At 56.5% G+C, this 23382-nt stretch overlaps 1 protein-coding gene across 1 annotated transcript in view; it reads right to left on the bottom strand.

The window, feature by feature from the left end:
* The window catches only part of LOC104287652 (ankyrin repeat and fibronectin type-III domain-containing protein 1-like), a 122780-nt gene extending 105666 nt beyond the window's left edge, over positions 1-17114 (bottom strand). The window contains exon 1 of the mRNA XM_009886378.1: positions 16996-17114. Within this exon, the coding sequence (XP_009884680.1) occupies positions 16996-17114 (119 nt within the window). The remainder of the gene's footprint in view (positions 1-16995) is intronic.
* Between the last annotated feature and the right edge of the window lie 6268 nt (positions 17115-23382).

Raw genomic sequence — 23382 nt, 5'->3', positions numbered from 1 at the left:
CAGGACATCACCAGGACCTGTCCAGGTTGGCTCTGGCCCAGCTTCGACGCAGAAGCTTTGGAGCAGTGGGCTTGGGGACTCCTGATGGGACAATTCCAGTTGGGATTGTGAACAGCTTCCTATCTGTGTGGGCTCGCCGGCCAGTGCGGGTCATCGCACAGACCAGCTTCTCCAGCAGAATTCAACAGTGTCTGGAAGAAGCTGGAGATGGATTTGCCGTGATGGTCCCAAACCTTGATGTTAAAAACCAGGAGACATTTTCAGGTTAAGGGACCAATGAATTCCCAAGGTCAAGCAGACCGCAAGCACAAGTCCTGCAAGAGCAGCAGACTAGGGATGGATCCTTCTGGCACTGCTCCACACCAGCACCCTCCATGCCTTCCATGACAAGCAAAATTGAAGTCACCCAGCCGCTCAGTCCTAGAAGCCCACAGCCAAGTGCCCGGAGCACCACGCACCATGCGTCATCTTCATCACTGGGCACAGGGACAGCTGACAGAGGAAAAGGGCCTCTTGGCAGGGGAGAAATAAGCTTGAACGGAGAGCAGGGAGAAGTCCAAAGCGTGTCAGCAATTGGGAAAAAGCCATTCCACCTCAGTGACCTTCTGCAAGAGGATTTGATTTTTATTGTTTTTGTTTTGAAAGCCCTTGAAAGCAAAATCTGATACTAGCAAAGTAATAAATATAGCAGCACATACCCACACAGATTGCACAAGAAAACAATTTAAAAATAGAACCAGTGAGAATGAATATGAAATGCAGAGAAAAATATCACGAGAGGAAATCCAGAGGGTCCTTTCCTTCTATTGTTCCCCTCCTAACCTCAGGCACGCTGGTGAAATCGGGGTTAGACAGTGGGCTGCACGCTTCAATCCTGGGAAATGAGTCAAGGGTCTGGAACGTGTGCTCAGCACCGGGCAAACCCAGTGGCAACCGTGTTATGAGCTCATCTGCTTCGCTCAGAGGAACCCTGGCGTGTCAGACCTTGGTTTTGCGGTGCTCTAATGAGATGCACTGAGGAAGCGTCACAACGGAGCTGCTCACCCCAGCTGGGCGGCTGGCTGGAGCTGGAGATAACCAAAGCTCTACCCCAAAGTCATGTCCCAAGAGTAAATCATCATCCCGCCATGAATGACATACCAAAGGGATAAGAAAACATTCCCAGCGTCTGACAAGGCACTGTGCTATGCATGAGGGACGTTTCTAAGCATCTACACTGAGCAGGCATCTTTGGAGGGAAACTTCTATGTTATCCAGTGCTTCAGAAAACAAAAGAGACCTTGGGAGTCCAAGTACCTTAACCAGAGGGACAGGTTTCTGAGAAGACCTGGGCAGCTGCCTCTCTGCCTCACGGGCAGGCTAGTTAGTGACTGCCTCCACAGATGCTCCAAGGAGACAGATGCTCCAATGCTCCTTTGTGGAAAGGGACCTGGCAGTCCTGGTGGACAACAGGATGACCATGAGCCAGCAATGTGTCCTCGTGGCCAAGAAGGCCAATAGCATCCTGGGGTGCATCAAGAAGAGTGTGGCCAGCAGGTCAAGGGAGGTCATCCTCCCCCTCTACTCTGCCCTGGTGAGGCCGCATCTGGAGTACTGCGTCCAGTTTGGGGCTCCCCAGTTCAAGAAAGACAGGGATCTGCTGGAGAGGGTCCAGCAAAGGGCTACAAAGATGATGAGGGGATTAGAACATCTCTCATACAAGGAAAGGCTGAGGGACTTGGGTCTCTTTAGTCTGGAGAAGAGAAGAATGAGGGGGGATCTTATCAATGCTTATAAATCCTTCAAGGGAGGGTGCCTGCTGTGAGGGCGGCAGAGCAGTGGCACAGGCTGCCCAGAGAGGTGGGGGAGTCTCCCCCTCTGGAGCCATCCCAAACCCGCCTGGACGCCGTCCTGTGCCACTGCTGGAGGTGCCCCTGCTCTGGCAGGGGTGGGACTGGGGGAGCTCCAGAGGGCCCTTCCGACCCACACCAGTCTGGGATTCTGTGAGAGGATGTGAATGAGAAGGATCTCTTGGGAGGACGCTGGTGGAATAACCACATCACCAAAGAACCTTTCTCACCTCTCAGATCTGAGCACCAGGAGGAAAGTCCAGTTGGTCTTTACTTCCTTCTCCAAGCGCTGCTGTGTATGTATATGTATATATACAAATACACAAACTGCCCACTTACTCTTCACAACGTCCCTCCCCTGAACTAGCCACACCACACTGGGAAATAGTCCATAGGAGATACCATCTGAGTCGCTTCAAAGCCATGCAGCCCATTAAGTAAATAGCAGAGGTGTCTGTCTGAGGAATATGGTGATTAAGGATGTCTCGATCTCCAAATCAGCCTTGGAGACCTTGCTGGAACGTTGACTACTGCCCCACAATGCCATGGAAGGAGCTCAACACTTGATCTGTCCTGTCTCACTCGGGAGAAGTCAGTGGATGTGAAGAATCAGGAGGAGGCCTCTAGAGATGCCTCCCTCGTCCAGCAGAGGAGAGACACCTGCTCCCTACACATTCACCTTTACTGGACCGTGATGGCCTTCTCCCCTCGTGTTCAGTCGGGAACATTTCCTCACCTTAAAGTAATTTAATCTCACTTTTGATCAACTCTTCAAAAGGATGAAGGAGCACCTTTTACACCAACAGAAATAAGGTCCCATGTGCATCTTCAGCTGAGGCTCCAGGCCATGTCCTATTGAGTTCAAGTGTTGCCAGGAGAACGCTACCCAGCTGAACATGTGAAAAGGGCCCAGGCGAGCATCATGGACATTGGGATTAGGACATGGAGATGGGCTGAAGCAACCCCCATGGAGATCCCTGTGCGGGTTTACTTCCATTACAGCAAGAACACTCCTTGGCCCAAAGCTGAGGTGAGGCCAGCCAAGCTCTCTGCCGAGGAAGAGGACTAAAATACAAACAAGGCTCATGACAGAGCCAAATTCCACTTCCATTACTGCTGCAGATTTCTTATGTCACTTGAGACATACTGCCAGGCACAGGATTGACATCTTCCTTTCCCTGTCTGCAACAGAGGCATCTGCTCCAGGCAATGGCAAGATGGGGGTACCTCCAAAGACACCATTCCTCTCCTCTGTTTTACACACCCATTCACACAAGACACCACCACTCTGGTGATGCCCATTTCTCTCCATCATCTAACGAAGGGAGTTCAGACACCCAGCCCAGACATGTACGTCTTCATCGCCATGTCTCTATTTGTGCAGACAAATCCCACCCCTCATGTCTCCATGCCTCAGTTTCCTCCATTGCAAAAGAAAACCAGACTGGGAATGACATCCCGACCCAACCACAGCAACATAGCGAGGCTTAATTCATTACAGCCTGCGAACCGCTTTGAGATCCTCCACTGCTATATAAATCCAGCGGTGATATTTGTTTAACCCTGCCGCGCAGACGGAGGCAGGCACCCAAAGCCACAGCACCGCTGGCTTCTTGTAGCCGGCCCCAGCCCCACAAGGGGCAGATGGATCGGCTGCTGCGAAACAACAACTTCCTTCTTTCTTTTTGCTGGAGTTAACTGGGGTTTAGACTGGGATTTCGGTTATGTTTTGTGGCCAGCCTTTCTGGAGACAACCACCCGCCTGATGCTGGGGGAGTACGAGATGTCTAAAACCACGGGCAGTTGGGTTTATTCAGATTCCGATCTTCCCATCATTCAAAAGCTTGGGAAAATGAAGGTATGTTGCTGGGGTGACATTTTTGTTTTGGAAATAAGTTTTAGACTGGGGGCAACTGGTTGTCCAGCCAACCAGTCGAGGGGCCAGTTGCCCACAGTTTGGCTCTTCTACGCTTCCCCGTCAGAGCAGGAGTTTGCAAGGACGACAGCGACGTGCGTGGCCTCCAAGATATTTGGGGACTTGTCGGCCAAGTGAAGCACACAGGCACCCACGGAGCCTGCCCTCCGCCAAAACCTGACACCACTCTGGAATGTAGAAAATTGCAAACGATACTTTAATTCCACAGTCACTCAACAGTAGCTCCGGCCATGGGAAATACTGGGAAAGGCGCATGCTTGGGAGCGCTCACACAGAGCATGTCCAGCCCCAGCCTAATCCGCCGGGCTGGAGACCATGCTGTCTTTATCAGAACTTCCAGCCCGTCAAGTCATCCCCACCTGCCTGCCCTTGAATCAGCAAGAAACGCTGCGAGGCATCAGCCCGCTCCGGAGCCGCAGGTCAGCTTACGCCACCTCTCTGCCGGAGCTGACACGCAGCAATGCTGGCAGATGGGCAGCTGCCCGCAGCGTCACCCTGCCACACCGAACCTCGGTGACCGCGCAGCCCTTTAGCTCCAGCCTGGGCACTGCGAATCTCACCGCTGCCTCCTCCACCCAGAAAACCCTTGTGCTGAATGGTTTATGTCTAAATCCCACTTCTCCCCATAGGGAAAAATCCCAAAGCACGTCCCGTGGCCCCCAGGCACGGCGTTCCCCTCCCAGCGCTCGGCAGAGGTTGAGCCCCGGCTCCCGGCGCTAAGCCCTGCCGCCTCGCTGTCTCCCCGGCAGGCCGCCTCCAGCTGCCGCCCCGTGTCTGGCACGCTGACGGTTGGCGCTGCGGGAGGCTGCGTCCCCTGTCCCACCGTGGGGACGTGGCTCAGGCGTGGTATCTACGGAGCCTACAAAACCCGCAGGATGCGCACGCCGGGTCCTCTGCGATGCCCAGGAGCTCACAATGCTTTGAACCTGCTCTGCACCTTAAGCCAGCCGCACAGGGGGACATGCCTGTCACCGAACAGACCCGGGGGGTCCTTGCAGTGATGAAGAGTCAGAATAGACCCAACAAAACCAACCGCGAGAGGATACGGTAAACTCAGAAGATCCACATCAGGAGCTCAGGAACTGCCATGGCTGGATTTATTACTAGGTGGGAAGATATAAACTCCGACAGAGCTTGCAGTTAAGATTTAACACCACTGCGTCCTCAGCCAAAAGCGTTAGGAGAGGAGGGGAGAGGCTCAGCACATCGGGACGAAGGCTGCTCTCGCGTTTCTGGAACTTCCTGCTCCAGTTTCAGGTCTTCCTTCCTTCCTCTCCCGCTGTCCCCTCTGAAGTTGGTGGCTTTGGAGACCAAAGAATAACATGATTCGCTTCTCCGTTGCTGAAAAGGGGCATTCAGGTTCTTGCTGTCATCCTCCGAAAGCTCTCAGCAGCGTCCAAGGGGCAGGGGGGGACAGGCATTCCCAGGGCAGGTGACACATCCCACAGCTCCGGAGACCTTCCTGGGACCCTGCCTGCGCTCCTGCTTGCCCCTGCCCGCTCATGCAACAGGGAAGCAGCAGATGAGGTCTTTTTCCCCTCTACAAGATCCTATCCCCCTCTGGCAATGCGTTGCACAGTGATAGAGCTGTCCCACAGAGCGTTCCTGGTGTCACCCGACGTGTCCCACCCCAGAGAGCCAAGTACTGTGTATGAGACAGCTTGTACTTGCAACACGAGATCCCCAGCCACGTTCCAGCCTACCTGGATGGACACACACTGTGCCTGTACATCAGGAGAAGGATTTGGTGCTTCTACTGCACTGGGTGGCACAGCTTCTGTGGCCTTATAACCAGGGATGTGCCATCGGTGACCTGCACTGAATTAAGGTTATCATGATGGAAAAAGCCTACAGCGTTCAGTACAAAGTCCTCCTCTGCCTCTGCGCCACTGAAACAGCCCCTCGGCTGCACCGCAATTGCACAGGGCTCCTAACCAAGGAAAACTGCTGCTCCACCCATACCCCGGTCCCCATTGTCTTCACATTTAGTACACACTCTAGAAAAAAGGTTACTTGTTGTGTTCTATGCCAAAAATACTGGTTCTTCAGCAGAAAAGACTCAGTGGGATATCTGAGGCTCCGCGTAAGCTTTCACTGATCCTACATGGAGCTGGTCCCTAGCGTTTGGTCTGGTGATGTCCCCTGTATCGCAAGGGATGACACACAAAGGTGTAGTCCCCATCCCCTGCGATACCAGTGCCCACCTGCGCTATCTCGAAGGGTCCCATACTAGTACAAGCTCTAGCAACGGCCAGGGTGCTCGGCACAGGGTGCCCAAAAATGCACCCATCAGCTCACTCCAGGAACCACTGACTCCAGGGTCGTTCTTCGGGAGGTTCAGATCCCACTCATGTCCATTGGAGAACATCTCCCTCCCACCTGAATGCTCCCCTGTAGCTCCAGTTTCCTTGGGAGGCTTTGCCTACAAGCAAATCCCTCAAAACCAAGAAGCCTTGGCAATTTTAGGGAGTGGTTCACAACCGACAGCGGGGAGAGCACTGGTCTCCCCATGCCACCTGTACTGGTTTCCACTCCCAGCAAGCCCTCAGCCGCGCTTGATACCTCCACACTGCCTGTGGGCTGCCGCTTCTCAGCAGAAATCCCTCTTCCCACAGGGGTCCCGTGGGCCCGGGATGGGCTTTGCTTTGAGCTCCGTATGAGGGGAGTGAGGAGAGAGAAGCCCCTTCTGCCACCCAGCCGGAGCGTCACGCCGTGCGCTGGAAGAGGGTAACCCGAGCTGTGGTTTACCCAACATTCCTTGTGGCTCCAGCTCCCCAGCCAAAACAAAACCAACATTTTCCTTTTTTTTTTTTTTCATTCCCTCCTCTCCTTGAGGCCAAACAGGAGGAGGGGGTCCCCCACAGTACTTAGCCCAAGTCATGCAGGCTGGAAACCAGCTAAACTCAGTCGCCTCCTGACACTGTTTCCAGCCACGTCCCCTGCAGCCCCCTCCCCACAGCAGCACCCCGGCGAGCGGGGTCCGTGGGGCGACGCCGTGGGGCCAGGGCACACGGCGAGCGTGTAGGAACAGGCTGTCTGCTCCTGGCACATAAATCGGTGCCGCTGCGAGTGGAGCCGGAGAAGCACCGCTGATTTACCTCGGCGGGGAGCCGGGGCCTCCGTCTTTATAGGGCTTTAGAAACTTCCCCGAGAACAGCCAGCAAGAGGAGAGACGATGGCGCTCCAGCGATAACGCCAGTTGTGTTTGCATTACCTGTTCGCAAAAGCTGTGGGACTTTCCAAGGAACATGGAAAACGAACTGGAAGCCATGCCCAGCGCGGTGATCACGAGCACAGCAAATGGGGAAATCGTGGAGGAGGAAATCGCGCCCCGAGGCTGCAGAGCGAGTGTCATTTGTGTCACCCAGCTGAGCGCTGCTGGCCGCATCCCCACCTCCCACCTCCCACCAGCCTCACAGCATTTATACAAAGGGTACCGCTATCAGTACCATCCCACGGTGGGGCATGTGGCCATGGGACGGGGTGCCAGGAGGGAGACACAGCTTCTCTGCTCTCACCAAACGCCTGAATCCCCCATCCCGTGCCATCCCACTGTGCCATGGGGCACACTGAAATGCAACTGCGTAGGAGGAACTGGAAAACAGGCTCACTCTCCAAAACACTGGGTCAAGGGGATGTGCTGAGCCCTGTCCCCAAGGCGGGGGGGGACAGCAGGAGCAGCGAGGAGGCCCACCCACCATGGATGGACAGGGTAGACCTGTCTGGCTGCCCAACACCCACCAAGCCGCTCTCTCGCTCCCTCTCCTCAACAGCAGCCCCAGCGCGAGGGCCGCGCTTTGCAAATCTCAAATCAAATACAAGCTGGCTTGGGAAGACGTGTGGGTGACTAAAGCAGAGCCCAAAAGCCACAAGCCCCATTCAGAAACCATTGTGTCAAAGCACCAGCTTGGGCAGAGCAAAGGGGATGGTGCCGAGCTGAGTTCTCCCCACACTGCGCGACGCGTTCAGTGGGCACGTCGGTGCCATCGTGCCAAGGGGCTCTGGGGATGGCAGAAGCAGGAGGGCGAGCTCGGTGCCTCGGCACGGTGCTCCCACCATGGCGGAGCTCCGTCAGACCCGCGCACGGTGGGCAGTGTGATGAAACTTGACTTTTAGCACCCCAGGGGAAACCCTGGTACCGCTGCTCTTCATGGCACCGATCCTCACAGAGCCGCCCTCCCGCCAGGGTCCCGGCTGCAAAGGTTAAAGCTGAAATTCTCCGTCTGAATTAGAAGAGCACAAATTTAATGATTATAACGGCGCTTTCCTTGGTGTTAGTGCTTACAAATTTACCAAAGGACTGCTGCTCGCTGGTGTCAGCCCTTCCTCAGCACTACCAGAGAGCTGGCGCCGTAGCGGGGAAGTCTCCACGACGGGGAAAAAACTACATTCACCACCAAGGAACCGCAAAGAGGCAACCACTGTCCTGGTGAGAGAGAGATGTCAACAAGGAGAGGGTGCGAGCACACACCAGTTTGATGCGGGAAGTGGTCCCAGCTGGGTGGGTACAGGTGAGAGGCAGAGGCACTCCCCAGGTGGGGAACATCCATTCTGCAAGTGCTAAAAGCTGCTCCTCAGGCCCCAGGACAAGGGAGAAGGAAAAAAAAAGCCATTAGAGATGTGCCAAATATCAACAGCAAGCAATGCCGTCTTGTTCAATGTGATTGCATCGATAAACTCCCAGTTAATTCAACCGTTTGCTGAGAAAACCACTACCCTGCAGACACCGGACAGCCGACCGGCAGACAGGGAGGGACAAGGTGCCCAGTGTGCTGCCCGGGGAGCAATTTTAGGACAAGGGACCCCTCCAGGGAGGGGTTTTTACCTTCCCCAGCCCCGGCCACGGGATCACAGCTGCAGTTAGGGAAAAGAGTTAACACTTCCCCCAGTTTCTTACCCTGTTATTCAATCCATTATTGACGTTGAAAAGTCGTCACGTTACAAGCCAGCGGTCCACGAGTATTAAGAGGAAAATAGAGGCACGCAGAGAGAGACACACACCGCAGAGACGTGGGCCCCTCCGAGCTATGGTTACGTTACCGCACAGAAACTCCTTTCCCAGACTCGCTTTCCTCCCCCCATTTGGTGCAAAACCCCACTCGTTCGTTATTTGTGTTTAATGCCCCAGTGAATCCCTAAATCCAGCTCACAGAGAGGATTACTGAAGGGGGAGCGATGGCTGCACCGGGGCTTTTTTTCTCAGGCTTCAACAGTTGTGATGCTCTGTGGTGGGAACAAGGACCGGGATGGTGGTGCCAGGGGCCGGAGCCCCTTCACGGCTGCCCCAAGGATGTTTTGCCGGACCAGTGTCCCCAGCCTGGGCTCCCGCAGCCGGACATCCCCCGCAGCGCTCTCCCCATGGCACAGCACAGCACGGCACTGCCGCTGAACACGCCTCTCCCAGTTCCAACTGGGGTGGCTTTCACGGAGCCAGGGATGGCGGTTCTCTGCACCAAGACAGAACCATTCGCTACAGAGCACTGACATCAAAACCATTCATAGGAACAGATTTATTCCCTATAAAGGAATGGCCAGCAGGGCGAGGGAGGGGATTCTGCCCCTCCGCTCCGCTCTCGTGAGACCCCCCTGCAGTGCTGCCTCCAGCCTTGGAGTCCTTAGCACGAGAAGGACATGGACCTGTTGGAGAGGCGCCAGAGGAGGCCACAGAGATGCTGGGAGGGCTGGAGCCCCTCTGCTGGGAGGACAGGCTGGGAGAGTTGGGGGGGTTCAGCCTGGAGAAGAGAAGGCGAAAAAGGGGAGAGCTCAGAGCCCCTTCCAGTGCCTAAAGGGGCTCCAGGAGAGCTGGGGAGGGACTCTGGATCCGAGGGTGGAGCCACAGGACGAGGGGGAACGGTTTTACACCAGAAGAGGGGAGATTTAGATGAAATATTTGAAGAAATTCTTGCCTGTGAGGGCGATGAGCCCCTGGCGCAGGTTGCCCCGAGAAGCTGTGGCTGCCCCATCCCTGGAGGTGTTCAAGGCCAGGTTGGACGGGGCTTGGAGCAACCTGGGCTGGTGGGGGGTGTCCCTGCCCAGGGCAGAGGGGGTGCAACTAGAAGATCATTAAGGTCTCTTCCAACCTAAACCATTCTATGATTCTATACCCTCCTTCAAACCACACCTCACCCTCCACTCAGGCCCTAAGTTAGTGCTTCTCTGCTGTTTCCCAGCAGCAGGAAAAGAAAATTAAAAAAAAAAAACCCCAACACCCTCCAAAAAAAACAGCGGTGGAAAAGCAGGTACCCACACAGAGGGCTCATCCCTACAGCCAGTGCCGAGGAGGGGAATGCCACAGCGTTACAGACTTTGGTCTGCCATGACACGTTTGCCTCCCGTCAAAGCTCCATTGAGGACTTCAGGCTCCACCGGCTGCTCCAGCCATGGACATCTCCACCCAGGTCAAACCTACAGGAGCCCCAAACTGCAGTGTGTCCCCCTGCCCACCCACAGCTGGTCGGCACAACCCCAGTCCAGGAGCAAAGCAGGCGAGCCGGGGAGGCGGCGGGGCCCTCGCGACAGCAGGCAGGGGACACAATCTGCCTGCGGGCAGGGGAGGCAGGAGCCCGGCAGCACCTGCCCACTGCGGGGTCCAGGGTGGTGGAGGCGCAAGGCACAAGGCTGGACTTGTTGAAGGAGCTCGCCAGGCACGCTCGCTCCCCGCTCATATTTTATTTCATCTCCTGATGGGCAAAATGTGTCCTTAATTTGTTCTAAAAGAAAAAGAGAGTGAGCTGCATTCTCACACCCATAACGAAGACAACACGCAAAGCCCCTTAAAAGCAGGCGCCACACATACTACGCGCTGCCTTTTTCTAATTAAAGATGTCTTTTCTAGTTAGCCGGGGCCGCGCGCGAGCTCCAGGCGACGCTGCCCGTCGGGCGATGGCCCCGTGGGCTGCCCGCTCCTGCCCGGCAGCCGGCAGGGCACCGCCTTGCCTGGGGTCACACTACGCCTTCGTGCTCAGAGGCCGAGCACGGGCGAAGGAGCGCGTCCAAGCCCTTCCCAGACGATCCGTCCCCCGAGGGCTGTTTCTGGCTCAGCCAGCGTTTGAGAAAGAGGGGTGCATCTGGTTTTAATCTTACCCCTCGCGGTAGCTGTCACCATGGGTTTGCTGTCAGGGTAAAAGATGCCTTCATGCAGCCCCATGCCAAAGCAGCAGACATGAAAACCTCAGGCTACAGCAAAAGCCCCATGTCCTGGGCTACCCCCACCCCGGGGCTCCACACCTCGGCCCAGCGAGCAGGAGGAGGGTCATCGCTCCTGCCCCATTGCTCGCGGGGCGGCCAGCTGACAGCGAGCGCAGGAGCTGAGTGACATCGCATCAGGGTTGAGCACCTTTGTTTCAGCCAGCAGCCACGGCAGCGCCAGCGAGAGGGGGTACGACCGCCCCGGCTCCCCTGGGGACCCCGGCGGCAGCACCCACGGCACGCAGGCTGTGGGCACCGCGCTGGCGCAAGCAGCGCAAACCCTCCCGGTGCCGGTTGCCTGCCTCGGCGTGCAGGCGCTCCAGCCGTGGATCTGCGCTCCAGTCGCCTCTTCCCTTCCCCCAAAAAACACAGGGAACCACAAGAACCACAAAAATGCATCTTCTCCACACTGCAGAGCCTCTCTCTCTGAAGGGCACGCCGCGCTGCCGGAGGACCAGCCGCTCTGCTAACCCACGGCTCTCGCCGCCTGGAGAGCTGCCAGCTTTTAAAAGCAGCTGTCACATAAAAGCAAACATTGAAAACCATTACATTTACAGCAGTTTATCTTTAATGCCGTCTCAGTTTTTGACGTTGCTCCATTCCGCTTCAGTCAAGTGGTCCTCCCCTTGCAGCCGGCGCGTCCGCCCCTCCTGCGTGTTCACGCCTGCCAGGAGGCTCCTCCTCCTCCAAATTTGCAGCGCTGTGACGTCATGCTGCTTTGCAGCAGCGACAGCGGTGAGGTCACAGGCTCACATGGAGGTCGGCAAATCTACCCCCTTCCCAAGCAAGGGAAGCGGGAGAGGAAAAGGGGGAAAGGGCAGAGGATGGTGTGGAGATGTCACCAGGGGCTGGAGCAGACCAGCACAATGGGTTGGCCAAGCAGGTTGTCCCCAACCCCAGGCCATGCCACCACTCACCCGCGGGGACCGGGAAGGAACAGGGCTGGAAGCATCGTTGGGAGCCAAATCAGCATTCCCCGGCTGCCTCTGGGAACATCAGCCATCACTAGCACAGGAAAATCCCACCTCCTTGCCGTGTCCTGGAGTGTCCCAGCAGGCACAGCTCCTCCTGTGCCATGCCCGGCTGGAGGTGGGATGCTCCAGCATCCCCCACGGCCCCACCGACTGCGATCTGTGTTACCGTGGAAAGATCACACACCTCCCTCGCTCCTCCACATCCCCTCCATGGCACAGCAGGAACGGGGGGAAGTCGGGACAGCCAACGTGCTCACAGCTCTGCACAAGGACCCACCAGACACAGGTCCAAGTGGCAGAGTCCCCGTGTGACACAGGGCAGGACTCTCGCCTCGGGGACGTGAATCCCACCCCCTCCTCCTCTGGCCCTGCAGACCCTGTCCCCCACCTCTGCTCCCCCCAGCACAGCCAGGGCCTCCAGTGCCGCGACGGCAGCGCCAGCTCAGTGTCCTGCAGCATCCCCCACCCCTTCACAGGGCGCAATGTCCCTCCCTGCCCCTTCAGCAGATGCGCGGCCGGGCTGGGGAAGAGGGTCCAGCTCCCAAATATCCCCAGCCCACAGGCCACATCCCACTTCACATCAAGGGTCTGTGCTGAGGAAGTCACAGAATCACAGAATTGCTGAGGTTGGAAGGGACCTTTAAGATCATCAAGTCCAACTTAATCTGACAAAACCACTTCTAAACCATGTCCCCAATCCCACGTCTACCCTTTTTTTAAACACCTCCAGGGATGGCGAATCCACCCCCTCCCTGGGCAGCCTATTCCAATGTTTGATAACCCTTTCCGTGAAAAAATTTTCCTAATATCCAATCTAAAGTCCTTGTCCCCATCCCTCGTACCGGCCAGCGTTTCGCCCTCCGAATGGGGCAACAACCCACCAAAGTCCAGCAGCGTGTTGGGAATTTCTCATAGCAAAGATCAAACCCCGATGGGCTGAATCAGGAAACAGGACAAACGAGGCCACTGAAAGCCAACGGGCAAATACTTGAAGAGGGGCTGAGATGTGGAAAAGGCTCTTGGGGACGCGCACCCTAGTAATCACCGTAAAAAGCACAGCACAGCAGTCATGTTCATGGGCTGCCGTCCAGCTCTCCCCCGTACGGTCGCGAGGGGATGAGCCCTTGCCCCAGGCTCTCACCCCCATAGCAAGCCCGGGGACGGTGATCGGCTGTGGGGCAGCTCCCGGCAAGTTTTGTAGGAAAGGGCTCCCAAGCTGCCATCACACATGTAAAAAAAGCCTCAGACGTGGCCGGTTCCTTTGCTTGGGCTGAGCAGCGGTCGCAGCGGGGTGGGAGGACAGACATCCCAAAGCGGTTCCACTCCATCGTTCATTTGGCTCACGACACATTTAACACTACACAAAACAATAACGCACAAAATAAAGAGCAGAGCAACTGCGGGCAGCCGCACCAGCGCACACAGTTGTGCCATGGGCCTTACGATATATGGCGTACCCCTTAAAGCTCACGTTCCAGCCATTTGTTAAAAAAAAATAATTTTAAGCGTATTTTCTAGCCCTTTGATTGCAAATAACTGAAAACACGGCACAAGAAGAGAAAAAGAGCCCCACGCCATATATATTTTCTGATGCTGGATGTTTCTACATCAACTTTGTCATATCTGAGGACAGAGAAGCCGAGGCACGTGCCTGGCACACACGCGCTCCGTTACCCGCTGGAGTCGCACAGGGTAAGGGAAGGTCACACCACCCAGGTCCCTGTGTCCCAGCCCCTGGGAGCTTTTCGGTGGGCACAGGACCGAGCCCTCTGCATCAGAGAACGGTGCTGGCAACCCTGAGGGAAAACTCGAGCCCAGGCAGCGCCTGCCATCGTGCCGCGGCAAAGCCAGCCAGAGGGAAGGACGTGCCGGGGAGGGCACCGGGCGCTGCTGAAGCCGGCGCTGGGCTGCAGCCCTCGGCCTCCTCTGACTGCCGAAGGACTCCAGTTGTGCCCGCAGCAGGGTTTGCCGCCTTGCCCGGCAGCCAGGAGAGTTTTATTGACGTCAAAATGAACGGTGCAGCCCCGAAGCCCGGGAACGAGCTGCTCCACGCTCTTGTCTTGGCTGAGCCCGCAGACACAGCGGCGCGGAGGTGCCAACTGCCCCCAGTGCCGCTTAATAAGGTGTTAACTCCCAGGCCTAATTGTGACCACTTAACATGTCAACACCCTTCACCTCTCTCCTGCCAAACAAGGAGAAGTTTTGAACGGGCACCACTCAGCACACACTCGTGCGTTTGATCCTACGCTGTGTTTTCTTTCCATCTGCCTCCCCTCCATCGCTCCAGATGCGTGTCGGAGTCCCGCTTACCCCCGGCTCCTCCGGTCTCCCTCCCTGACCAGGGCGCTTTCCCAAGCATCTCCTTTCCAACCAGCCGCCTTCCTCCCTCTTTCTCCACACAACCGCACACATAAAGGAGACGTCACTCGCAGCATCCTGAAGTTGCACAGCAAAAAAAAAAATGGCAGGAAATAAAAAAGGTTCGTGTAACAATGTTAACGCAGCTGTAATGAACAGCTAATGTGTGCGTGTGTGTATATATATATAAAACAACGTGCCAGACAATCCCCTCACCAGAAGAGCAGGACACCACACTAATGCCTTTATCTAAATATTACGGGTTCGGCTGCTGGCAGCGCAGGCAGAAGGCAGCGCACACACGTTTGCCACGATTACAGGTGTATTCTTCCAGTTTTCATCAGGAGATTTTTCTGAAGTGCCGTTACCACATCTTCCACCTACTCAACATCGCTCCCATTTTTTTGCTTTTTAAGGCACCGAAGATGAAAAATCAATAAAATTGGTCTCTGTGAGTTTCATCCTCGGCCCCATTTGACACATACAGTTTCGATAATTTTTTTTCTGAAGCTGCTGTTACAAACACCTCTCGTCCACATCCCAACAAACCCGCAGCACACAACCATTATTTGCATGCGTTATTTTTCCTAGAAAAGGTTTGTTCTTCAAGCACCCAAAGCAGACTCAGCCCAGTGACTCTCCCCCGTTGCACTGGGGTGCAGTTCCTATCTCTGCAGAGACAAGCGGGAGCGAGGGGACACGCTCACGGCTGGATGCGTGAGAGCCACCACCAACACTTCCACTCGCAGAGCACCTGCCCGCCAACCCCCCCGAGGCTCACCCAACACCTTCGATATTCTGCAAAGCAGAAAATTCACATAAATTCCACACTAGTCAAACCTTCCCACAGTTTTCTTTCCAAACGCTCCCCTGCACGGCCCCAAGGGATGAGCTCATTCTTCCCTGCAGGTCTCAGAGACCCTTGGATTCAGGGTGGAAACTCATTTTGGGTGATCAGGGGTTTTCCTTACTCACCTCACGCCCTGACCTGGAATTAGGGAGATCTAAGCAGTGGTATCTCCTCACCATCACACCTCCGTGGTCTCCCTGCTTGGCACTGGCTTTGAAGGTCACTTCAAAGCTGGCAGAGCAAGCCACTGCTCCGGAGGGTCATCTGCGCTAGGAGGTGGCAGCAAATTCACCCCCTGAAGTTACAGGGCAGATGCCAGTGCAGCCAAGAGCTTCCAATGCAGATGCTTCCTCTTGAAACTGGGATGACCTTCAAAAAGCGATTGAACCGACTCCAGGCACTTTGCTACTAAACTGGATGCACGTTGACCTACGTGCGTTGGCTTCACCCCTTTGGGGGATGCACCCGAGCTCTCCCCAAGTGATACAGGGGGCACCACCCTGGCTGACAAGGGAGCTGCAGGCTGGGGGACAACCCAGCAAAGCCAAGAACCTTTCCAGCACAGGGGCACCCACCAGCCCCAGAAGAGATCATTTTCTGCAAGTTATGGCCCTGCTGGTTCCCCTGCCCCTTCCCCGCCGGGGAAAGAGCTGACCAAGCTGAGCTCTGGAGAGTGTCTTTTGTCAGGGGTGGCACAGAAGCTGCGTGCAGACACCCCAGAGCCTGGCAAACCCTCTCGTCGGAGAGGCTGAGATGATCTCATCCTCCAACTTATGGCCTAACAGGGCTTGTCCCATCCTTGACCTATTAGAGGTTACATTATGAACAGACCACAACCAAACCTCCTTCCTCGGCCATCCACCTGCCCTAAAGTCCTCCCGTGAGCTGGGAAAACACAGACGAAGGGGCAGTGGGGAATGACTTTGCTCCAGCCCCTGCTCCTGCCGCGTGCCAAGCAGGACACTGCGCTGGAACACTGATGGGCGCAGCGGCTCATCACCAGCCTGGTCCGCACACCAGCAAGGGCACTGGAGCTCCCCTCCACGCATTGCAACGCAGCAATGACCTCAACCAAGCTTCTGCGAGCATCACAAATTAAAGCTCAACTAGAAAGGAGGAAGGGGAAGGAGAACCTGCAACATGTTCAGCTCCATGGGAGAGAGGAGGGAGGGTGTGGAGGAGATCAAGGAAGGGGAAAGCAAGGTTTGGGAAAGTAGAAGCCAGACAGCAGAGGGATTTCGCTCCACTTTGCCAGCGTTGGGAGCCATCGCCCTGGGCGCTCAATGGGGTTGGGAACGGCGAAACCCGATCGGCCGTTAACCCAGGAATGCGTGGAAATGGCAACTGCGCATAACTCCGGGGAATCCGCCACCGGTGCCCCCAGCACCCGGAATTGCACGAATAACCCGCGCGCTTCGCGCATGAGCTCATCCCGGGGATAATACCCTCGCATGAGCCCAGCCGGCAGGAATTCGCCGCACGCTCTGCGGGCTGGGGGGGGGGCTAGGGGGGACACCCTTCTCCTCCTGCTCCTTTCCCCTTCCCCTCCCGCCACCGCCCCACATTTCCCACGGATCACGCGTTGCTGCCTGGGAGCACACGCAGGTCCCAAAAGCCCAGCGAGCCGCGCTCGGCCTCCCCCTCTCCCAACGGGCAGGAGAGCTGGCAGTCTCCCTTTGCAGGGCTGCGGAGAGGTGCCGGGGGACCTGCTTGACCCCATAAAACACTATAAAGTCAGAAGGAAAGGAAAGGAGAGGAGAGGCATCTGCACTCCCGCAGCCCGAGCACCAAACCTGCTTCTTTGTGCTCCTCCAGCCTGCTGGGATAGGGGAACGGGAATGTCTTCTCTGTTTTACCCACATTCCAGCTGCTGGTGGTGCTTTGTGCACCAAGCGGGACTGGGAGGGCCCCTGTTCCAGCCCTGGGAGCACCTCAGACAGCATCAGGTGTTGTACCGCTCCTCGCAGCACCGCATCCATGCGGCTTCTCTCCTCCCCTCTGCTTTCACCGTAGTCTGCCTCATGGAAAGAGACTGAAATCCATGGGGGTCTCCTCTCCCTGCAATCCATCCTGCTCCCCAACACAACAGCTTCCTTCTCCCCAGCAGCCAATGACCCATGGAGGAGCCGCAAATCTTATTTGCGTATTCTGTTCCTCTCTCTCCTAACCGAATCAGCCCCAGACCCCGCTGTCTGCCGAAACCGATAGTAAAAATCCCACGGAGCCGGAACAAGACTTGACCCACGGTTGGGGGATTAGCCGTGCTCCGCAGGGCAGACATCCAGGTGGTCCGTGAAGCCAGCCCGGCTCACAGATGACACATTCGTCACCTTTCAAGCACTGACACCTCCTGGCTTTTCTGGGGACCAGCTAAGACTAACAAGGGAAAGTCAAATGGGACCTGTCTGCCCCTTCCACACCTTGACGTGCCTCTCCCAGCAAGCAGCTGTTCCAAATCCATCTTCTGGTGTGAACCAAGAGGAAACAAAGCCACCACAATGGGAGAGAGAGCTCAGAACTGCAAGGCCAGAATTCAAGCTGCAGATACCGGGGACACGGGGCTGCTGGTGCTGAGGGTACTGGGACCGCTGCCAACCGGGTAGCTCCAAGGGCCACCATCAGGTCAGGGGGACCAGAGTCAGCCCTCCCAACAGCACCCCAGCAGGCCCCAGTGCTCAGCTGGGTCCTGCTGGGGCGAGTCCCCATCCCAGAACGCAGAGCCTGGTATGGGTTGCTTTGCACAGGGGCAAAGCATTTACGCCCAAGGTCAGATAATCTTAGTTTTGGATGCAATTCTGGGCTTTTTGAACTGCCTCCAGAGAAGAGGGATCTTCTACCTTTGAACTGAATGATCCAATCTTTCAGCGAGCGCTCCACCACTGAATCCCTCCCCTCCAGTGGCTCAGCTCCGGAGACTCTGATGTCGCTCACCCTGGAAATGCCAGGGCAGGAACAAAATGAGCCAGCCCAAAAATAGCTTAGTTGTGACAAAGGTGCGGGCTGTGCACGCGAGGCTGGGTCCATAACGTGTTCCTCCTCCGGCTGGACAGCCCCGAAAGAGCCCCGGAGATGCAATTTAATGTGTCAGCAGAAAGACAGTTTGCTTTACACCTGGACAACTCTGCTCAAAGTGGTGCCACGTTGGGCTGTGGGTCTCCTGGAGACCCTTAATGTCCCCCCACCCCCAGGAGCATCCCACGGAGAGCTCCTGACTTCTCCTCCAGCCCAGGGCTCTCCCCTCCCACGGGGAGCACAGCACAGGGACTGGCTGGGGACCCAGGGGCGGACAGAGCTGGCAGCGGGAAGAGAAAGCATCAAGGCTCAAGCTGCAAAAGGAGCAAGAAAACGAAAAGTTAGGGCAAGTAAATGGAAAGCTGAGAGGTGAAACAACAGCAGGACCAAAAACCCAAGAGACAGAGCCAGCAGAGGACACAGACAGTCCATCCTGGGAAGAGGGTTAGGAGCAGATGCAGAGTAGGGGTAGCTCCTGCGTTTGACCCCTTCGAGCCTCGGTCCCACCCCAAAGCTGCATTTCTGCTTGATCACCAGTGCCTGAGACACGGAGCAACAGGAGATGCTTTTTTCTGCCCTGGGGGTTCCCAGCCTTCTGCCCCAAAATAATTACCCATACCACGTCACAGCCAGTAAACTTAGATTTTCCCCAAAGCCGGCCAAGAGCCCTGAGCGAACTGTCGGCATGTGAGACAGCGCACGGCCCACGAGGAGGATGCTTCGGAGCCCGGGGTAACCGGACACCCGGCTGGCTAATGAAGGGAAAGTGATTTATCCCTTTCCCGGGAGAGTGGGGATCAGCGTGAGCCCCCCCCTGCGGGGTGGGGGGAGCAGCACCCCAGGAGACCCCGTGAGCTCAACAGATTCCCCAACGCTGTTTCCAACCCGCAGACGAAAGCCGTGCCAGCCCCTTCCCAATGTGCCGGCGGCGGCCCCGCGGTGTGCCAGGCTCCTCGTGACTCGCCCCGAGCCAGACGCCAGGAGACAGAGTTACCGAAGTCTCCAGAGAGCCAGGCAGGAGGCGAGGAGGAGGAGGAGGAGGAGGTGGAGGAGGAGGACGAGGACGAGGGCTCATGGGGGGACTCGCCGCTCCAGCGCGACACCTAAAGGACTCCTCACATGGATGCATGAGGAGGGTTTTTCCGCTGCATCCCGGCTCTGGCTTGATCCCTCCGGCTGTAGGCACCGGTGCCAGACACAGGCGCAGGTGGCTGAAGCGCTGTGGCTCCTGCCCACACTCAGAGGAGATTTAGGTGACGCTGGGCTTAAAATACCAGAGGGACTGCATATGCCTCACCTATGTCAGCACTACTGCCAGTCAGCGCTGCCAGCGGACGGGGTAGGGGGACGCGGGGTGTGCAGCGAAGCTGCCCCCAGCACTCCCAACGGCAGCCCCATTTGGGGACAACTACAATGTCCCCAAAGGGGAAGGGAGTTTGGGGCTGGCATCAACGTCTCATTGGCTCTCTGCCCTCCCCAGGGGCTGCAGAAACAGCGGCTCTGCCCCTTGCAGACACAACCAAACCTGGCCAAAACATCCCAAAGCAGACACGCAGGGATGAAGCCGCAGGACGGTTTGCAAGGCGAACGCACGTGACGCACGAGGAGCCGCGGTTGGGCTGCAGGAGCCCCAGCGGAGTTTTCATTTTATTTTATCCAGACTCATGGGCTGGTGCCACGTTCTCCTTTCAGGGAGCACCTGCTGGAAAGGAACGAAACTATAAGCTGAGGAGGAAAATAGGTGAGATGGAAAGGTGAGGTGCGCAGCAGGTGCTGGAACAGAGCCGAGAGCCAGCAGCCCCCACACCTGAGCACTTCTCTTTCTTCCTATTGCACATAGTGCTTCCTGGCGCTTCTCCGCCCACCGTTAAACACCTGGTGGGAAAGTCCCACGAGGAACTTCGCAGGTATCAAACTATTAGGCTGCTCAATAAATTATTTTGAAACCTACAGAACTGATTATTCCCAAGAGTCTTTTCTGCGTTTCTTCTACACCAGCCTGAAATGTTCCTTGGCAGGTGCAAATTTCTGTACTAAATTCCAAACAAAGACCTATTCCTAACAAATTACAGCAATTTCCTTGCACCGAGAGAGGTTACAGCACGAGGGCCTCACCCCATCTAAATCCTTTGAGACCCTCCCATTTGCCCCAGTCAGACCACAACCTTATTTTTATTAATGGCAATGGGATTTTCGGACCAACCCCAGCCTCCAGGAGCAGAGGTGGTCTGGTCTGGGTACTTCCTCCCCTGAAGCAGTGCAGGTGATGAGCCAACCGACCGTAAACAGGACTTTCACACTAGACCTCAGCCCGAAAACACCCACGGGTGCTGCCAGTGCACAGCAGGCTGCCCCCCAACCCCTCTCCCTCCCCTCCCCATCCAGCCCCTCCCTGCCGCACCTTGGCACAGATCGGTTTTCAGAGGAGGGAAATGAGATGCTCCAAGTGCCTCCCAAACCGCTGCCCAACGCCACCAGAGAAACAGTCATTACAGCTGCTTTCAGTGCCTGACTTCACCTATAGCTGGGTGCACACCCCAGGGATGCTGCTTCCCCCCGCCCCCGCCGCCATGCACAACACCGGTGGCTGCTGAGCAATGCTGGCAGCGCCCGCGCACCACGGGCAGCCCCAGCACCAACCCGTGCCACGGAGGGAGAGGAAAGGGCTTGCTGGCCACTGCCGAGCAAAGCAGGGGCAAGGCGAGCAGCACCGGAGGGGAGGAGAAAGGCTGCAGGATGGGGCGACCTCGTTGCCCCCAGATTTTTCTTAAGACTCAGAGACAATGGCGCTTTCCTGTGGGCAGAGCAGCAACACCCACCACGGAACCCACCGTTTCTGAGCACGGGAAATCTTAATAAACATTCCCTAGCAAGGGAATTAGTCGCCTATCGCCTCTTATCGGGCAGCGGGGGGAGAGGAGCGGGTTTTGTGCCTCGCTGGGAGAAGCATCGCATTTCCAGATCCTGGCAATCACCTTTGGGGAGGGAACAAGCAGCACCCAACAAAATCTATCCATGAGCATCACCCGTGGTGAGCGGGCACGGCTCATACATACGTTAGTGCATGTATACATCAAGATATATGCTGACAAGGCAACGTCCCATGCTTATTAGAGGGAGAGGGAATCTAGCCCGCTAATTACATGGGCTAATTCACTCATCGAAGGCCAGAGTCGTCCCTCGTGCGTGGTGTCAGTGTGGGGGTGGAAGGCGGCCGGGAGCCCCTCGCAGCCGTGGGGGACCCGCCTCGGGTTTCACGGCTCGGGGGAGCGGGGCAGCGCTGCCTTCCCCGCCAGTGGTCTCCCGTTTCTAAACACCTCGCTTTCGTCTGCCGGGGTTGCATCAGCTCCCGCGCTCGTATTTATAACCGGGTTTTAAAACCTGATATTCCATTTCCAGTAGCTCGGTGGGGGTGAGCTGAATTCACAGGGCCCCCAGCCAAGCAGCTGCTGCCAGCGTGATCCCTCTTCCCTTCACATCCTGCTCAGAAAAGCTCCCCACCGTCAACCTGGTGCCACGGCTTACTGGCATGGTCTCTTTAATTAGCTGACCGAGGCACGAGGCAGGTCCTCATTAAAGAGATAGCTGATTGAGGCTGGGTGAGGGGGACGAGGAGCTTGGTTGTGTTTTACACCGTGCCGGTTAATTGAATTGTGTGCACGCTTAGGCACATCACTCCCTCCCTCTCCCAGCACGTCTTACCACCAGCCTGAGGCTTTCCAGATTCAAAAGACCCCCAAAAGCTATTTTTAAACCGACAGATGGGTGGGGAAGGGGCTGGCCCCAGGGAGGGAGGGGAGTCCCTTTGGGAGAGCAGGCTCCAGCCCAGGCACAGCCTCTCCTTGCAAGGGGAGCCGTGGGCTTGGAGGAGCTGGAGGTCCTTCTCCTGTGGAGATCAAAGGCGGCTGAGAGGTCCCTGGACCACCACCGGGTTCTCCCCCACTTTGTCCCCATGCCGGGGCAAAGGAGACCCCGGCTCGAGCTGCTGTGGCACCGCAATACCAACTCGCAGCCAGCTGGAGACGGCAGAAGGACTCATCCCCTCTATCGGCCCAATGTGGCTCCGGGGACCTTCGCTCCCTCCAGGAGGAAAATTCCAGCTGCTTTAGGTTATAAATAAAAAATGACCTGATGAAAACAGCCAATCTCCTGGGCACCAGGATCAATCACACACCTATTAAGTGTACAAAGCAACCTCTCAAAATAACTGCGATTCATAAACCCTGACACCAGGAGCAGATTTGAAGCTTGGCTGGGACCCATCGCCCCGTGTGCTTCCGTGTAGCATCTCTTTCCATGGCTATTTTGCCTTTGCTATTGTTCATGGAGAGCCATACACCCCAATCCCACAGAAACAGCCCAAAAACGAGAACTTGGGACTGAGAGTCTTAAATAAATCCTCTTCCAGCCTCAGCTGCATCGTGCGTGTCCGCAGAGGCCGAGCGGCTCCTCTGCACACAGGATTCCTTCCGTGGAAAAGGAAAGTAGCATTCACAAGCCTGAAAGGGGCATCAAAAGGACAAATTGCCTATTATTTGAAACATGCTTTGGGAGCCTCAGTTGAAAAGTATCTGGGAAATGCAAAATAAGCCTGAAGTTCTCCAGGCTGCTGGCTGGATGCAGCAGCACTGCTCCGTCCCAACCTCAGGCACCGAGGACCAGCTCGTTTTCGGATGACTCTGCACCTGCAGCGCGGTTGGGCAGGGCGTATTTGGGGCAGGAGGGGTGGGTGTGCAGCAGGAAGCAGCATGGTTCCCTGCCCTTACTTCCAAAGCAGCCGGCCGGCCCTGCCCTGTCACCCCTGGACATCCAATGCCACCTCCACGGTGGCAGCAGCTCAGCCACCCAGCCCTGAGCTCTGCGCTCCGGCACAGAACAGGGCACCGGGCAGCGAGTACCCTCCACGCCGCCACCGCCATGGCCAGGCTGCTCCGCCACGGGAACAAGACACCGCCTAACCCCAATTCCAGCGCTGTGGGGACATCGCGGCCACCCAGTCCTCAGGGCTGCTGCTGAGAGAGCCCCGGCCCTGCCGGCCGGAGGTGTCCCATGTGAAGTGAGCAAAACCATCACCTGCTGTCATCAAGACCCAACACTAAAGCATGGAAATTACTGATTTCCTGGCCATCCAGGTTTCAAGGCACTTACTTACAGGAGGAGAGCCCCATCCCTATTACCAGTCATCCTGCCCCCCTTCATTTTGGGGCTCCGGGCAGCTGCTGCCTGAGGTGGAAC

The sequence above is a fragment of the Charadrius vociferus genome, unplaced genomic scaffold (assembly GCF_000708025.1).
Source record: "Charadrius vociferus isolate BGI_N301 unplaced genomic scaffold, ASM70802v2 scaffold585, whole genome shotgun sequence".
NCBI lineage: Eukaryota > Metazoa > Chordata > Aves > Charadriiformes > Charadriidae > Charadrius > Charadrius vociferus.
This window is presented reverse-complemented; position numbering and strand designations above follow the sequence as displayed.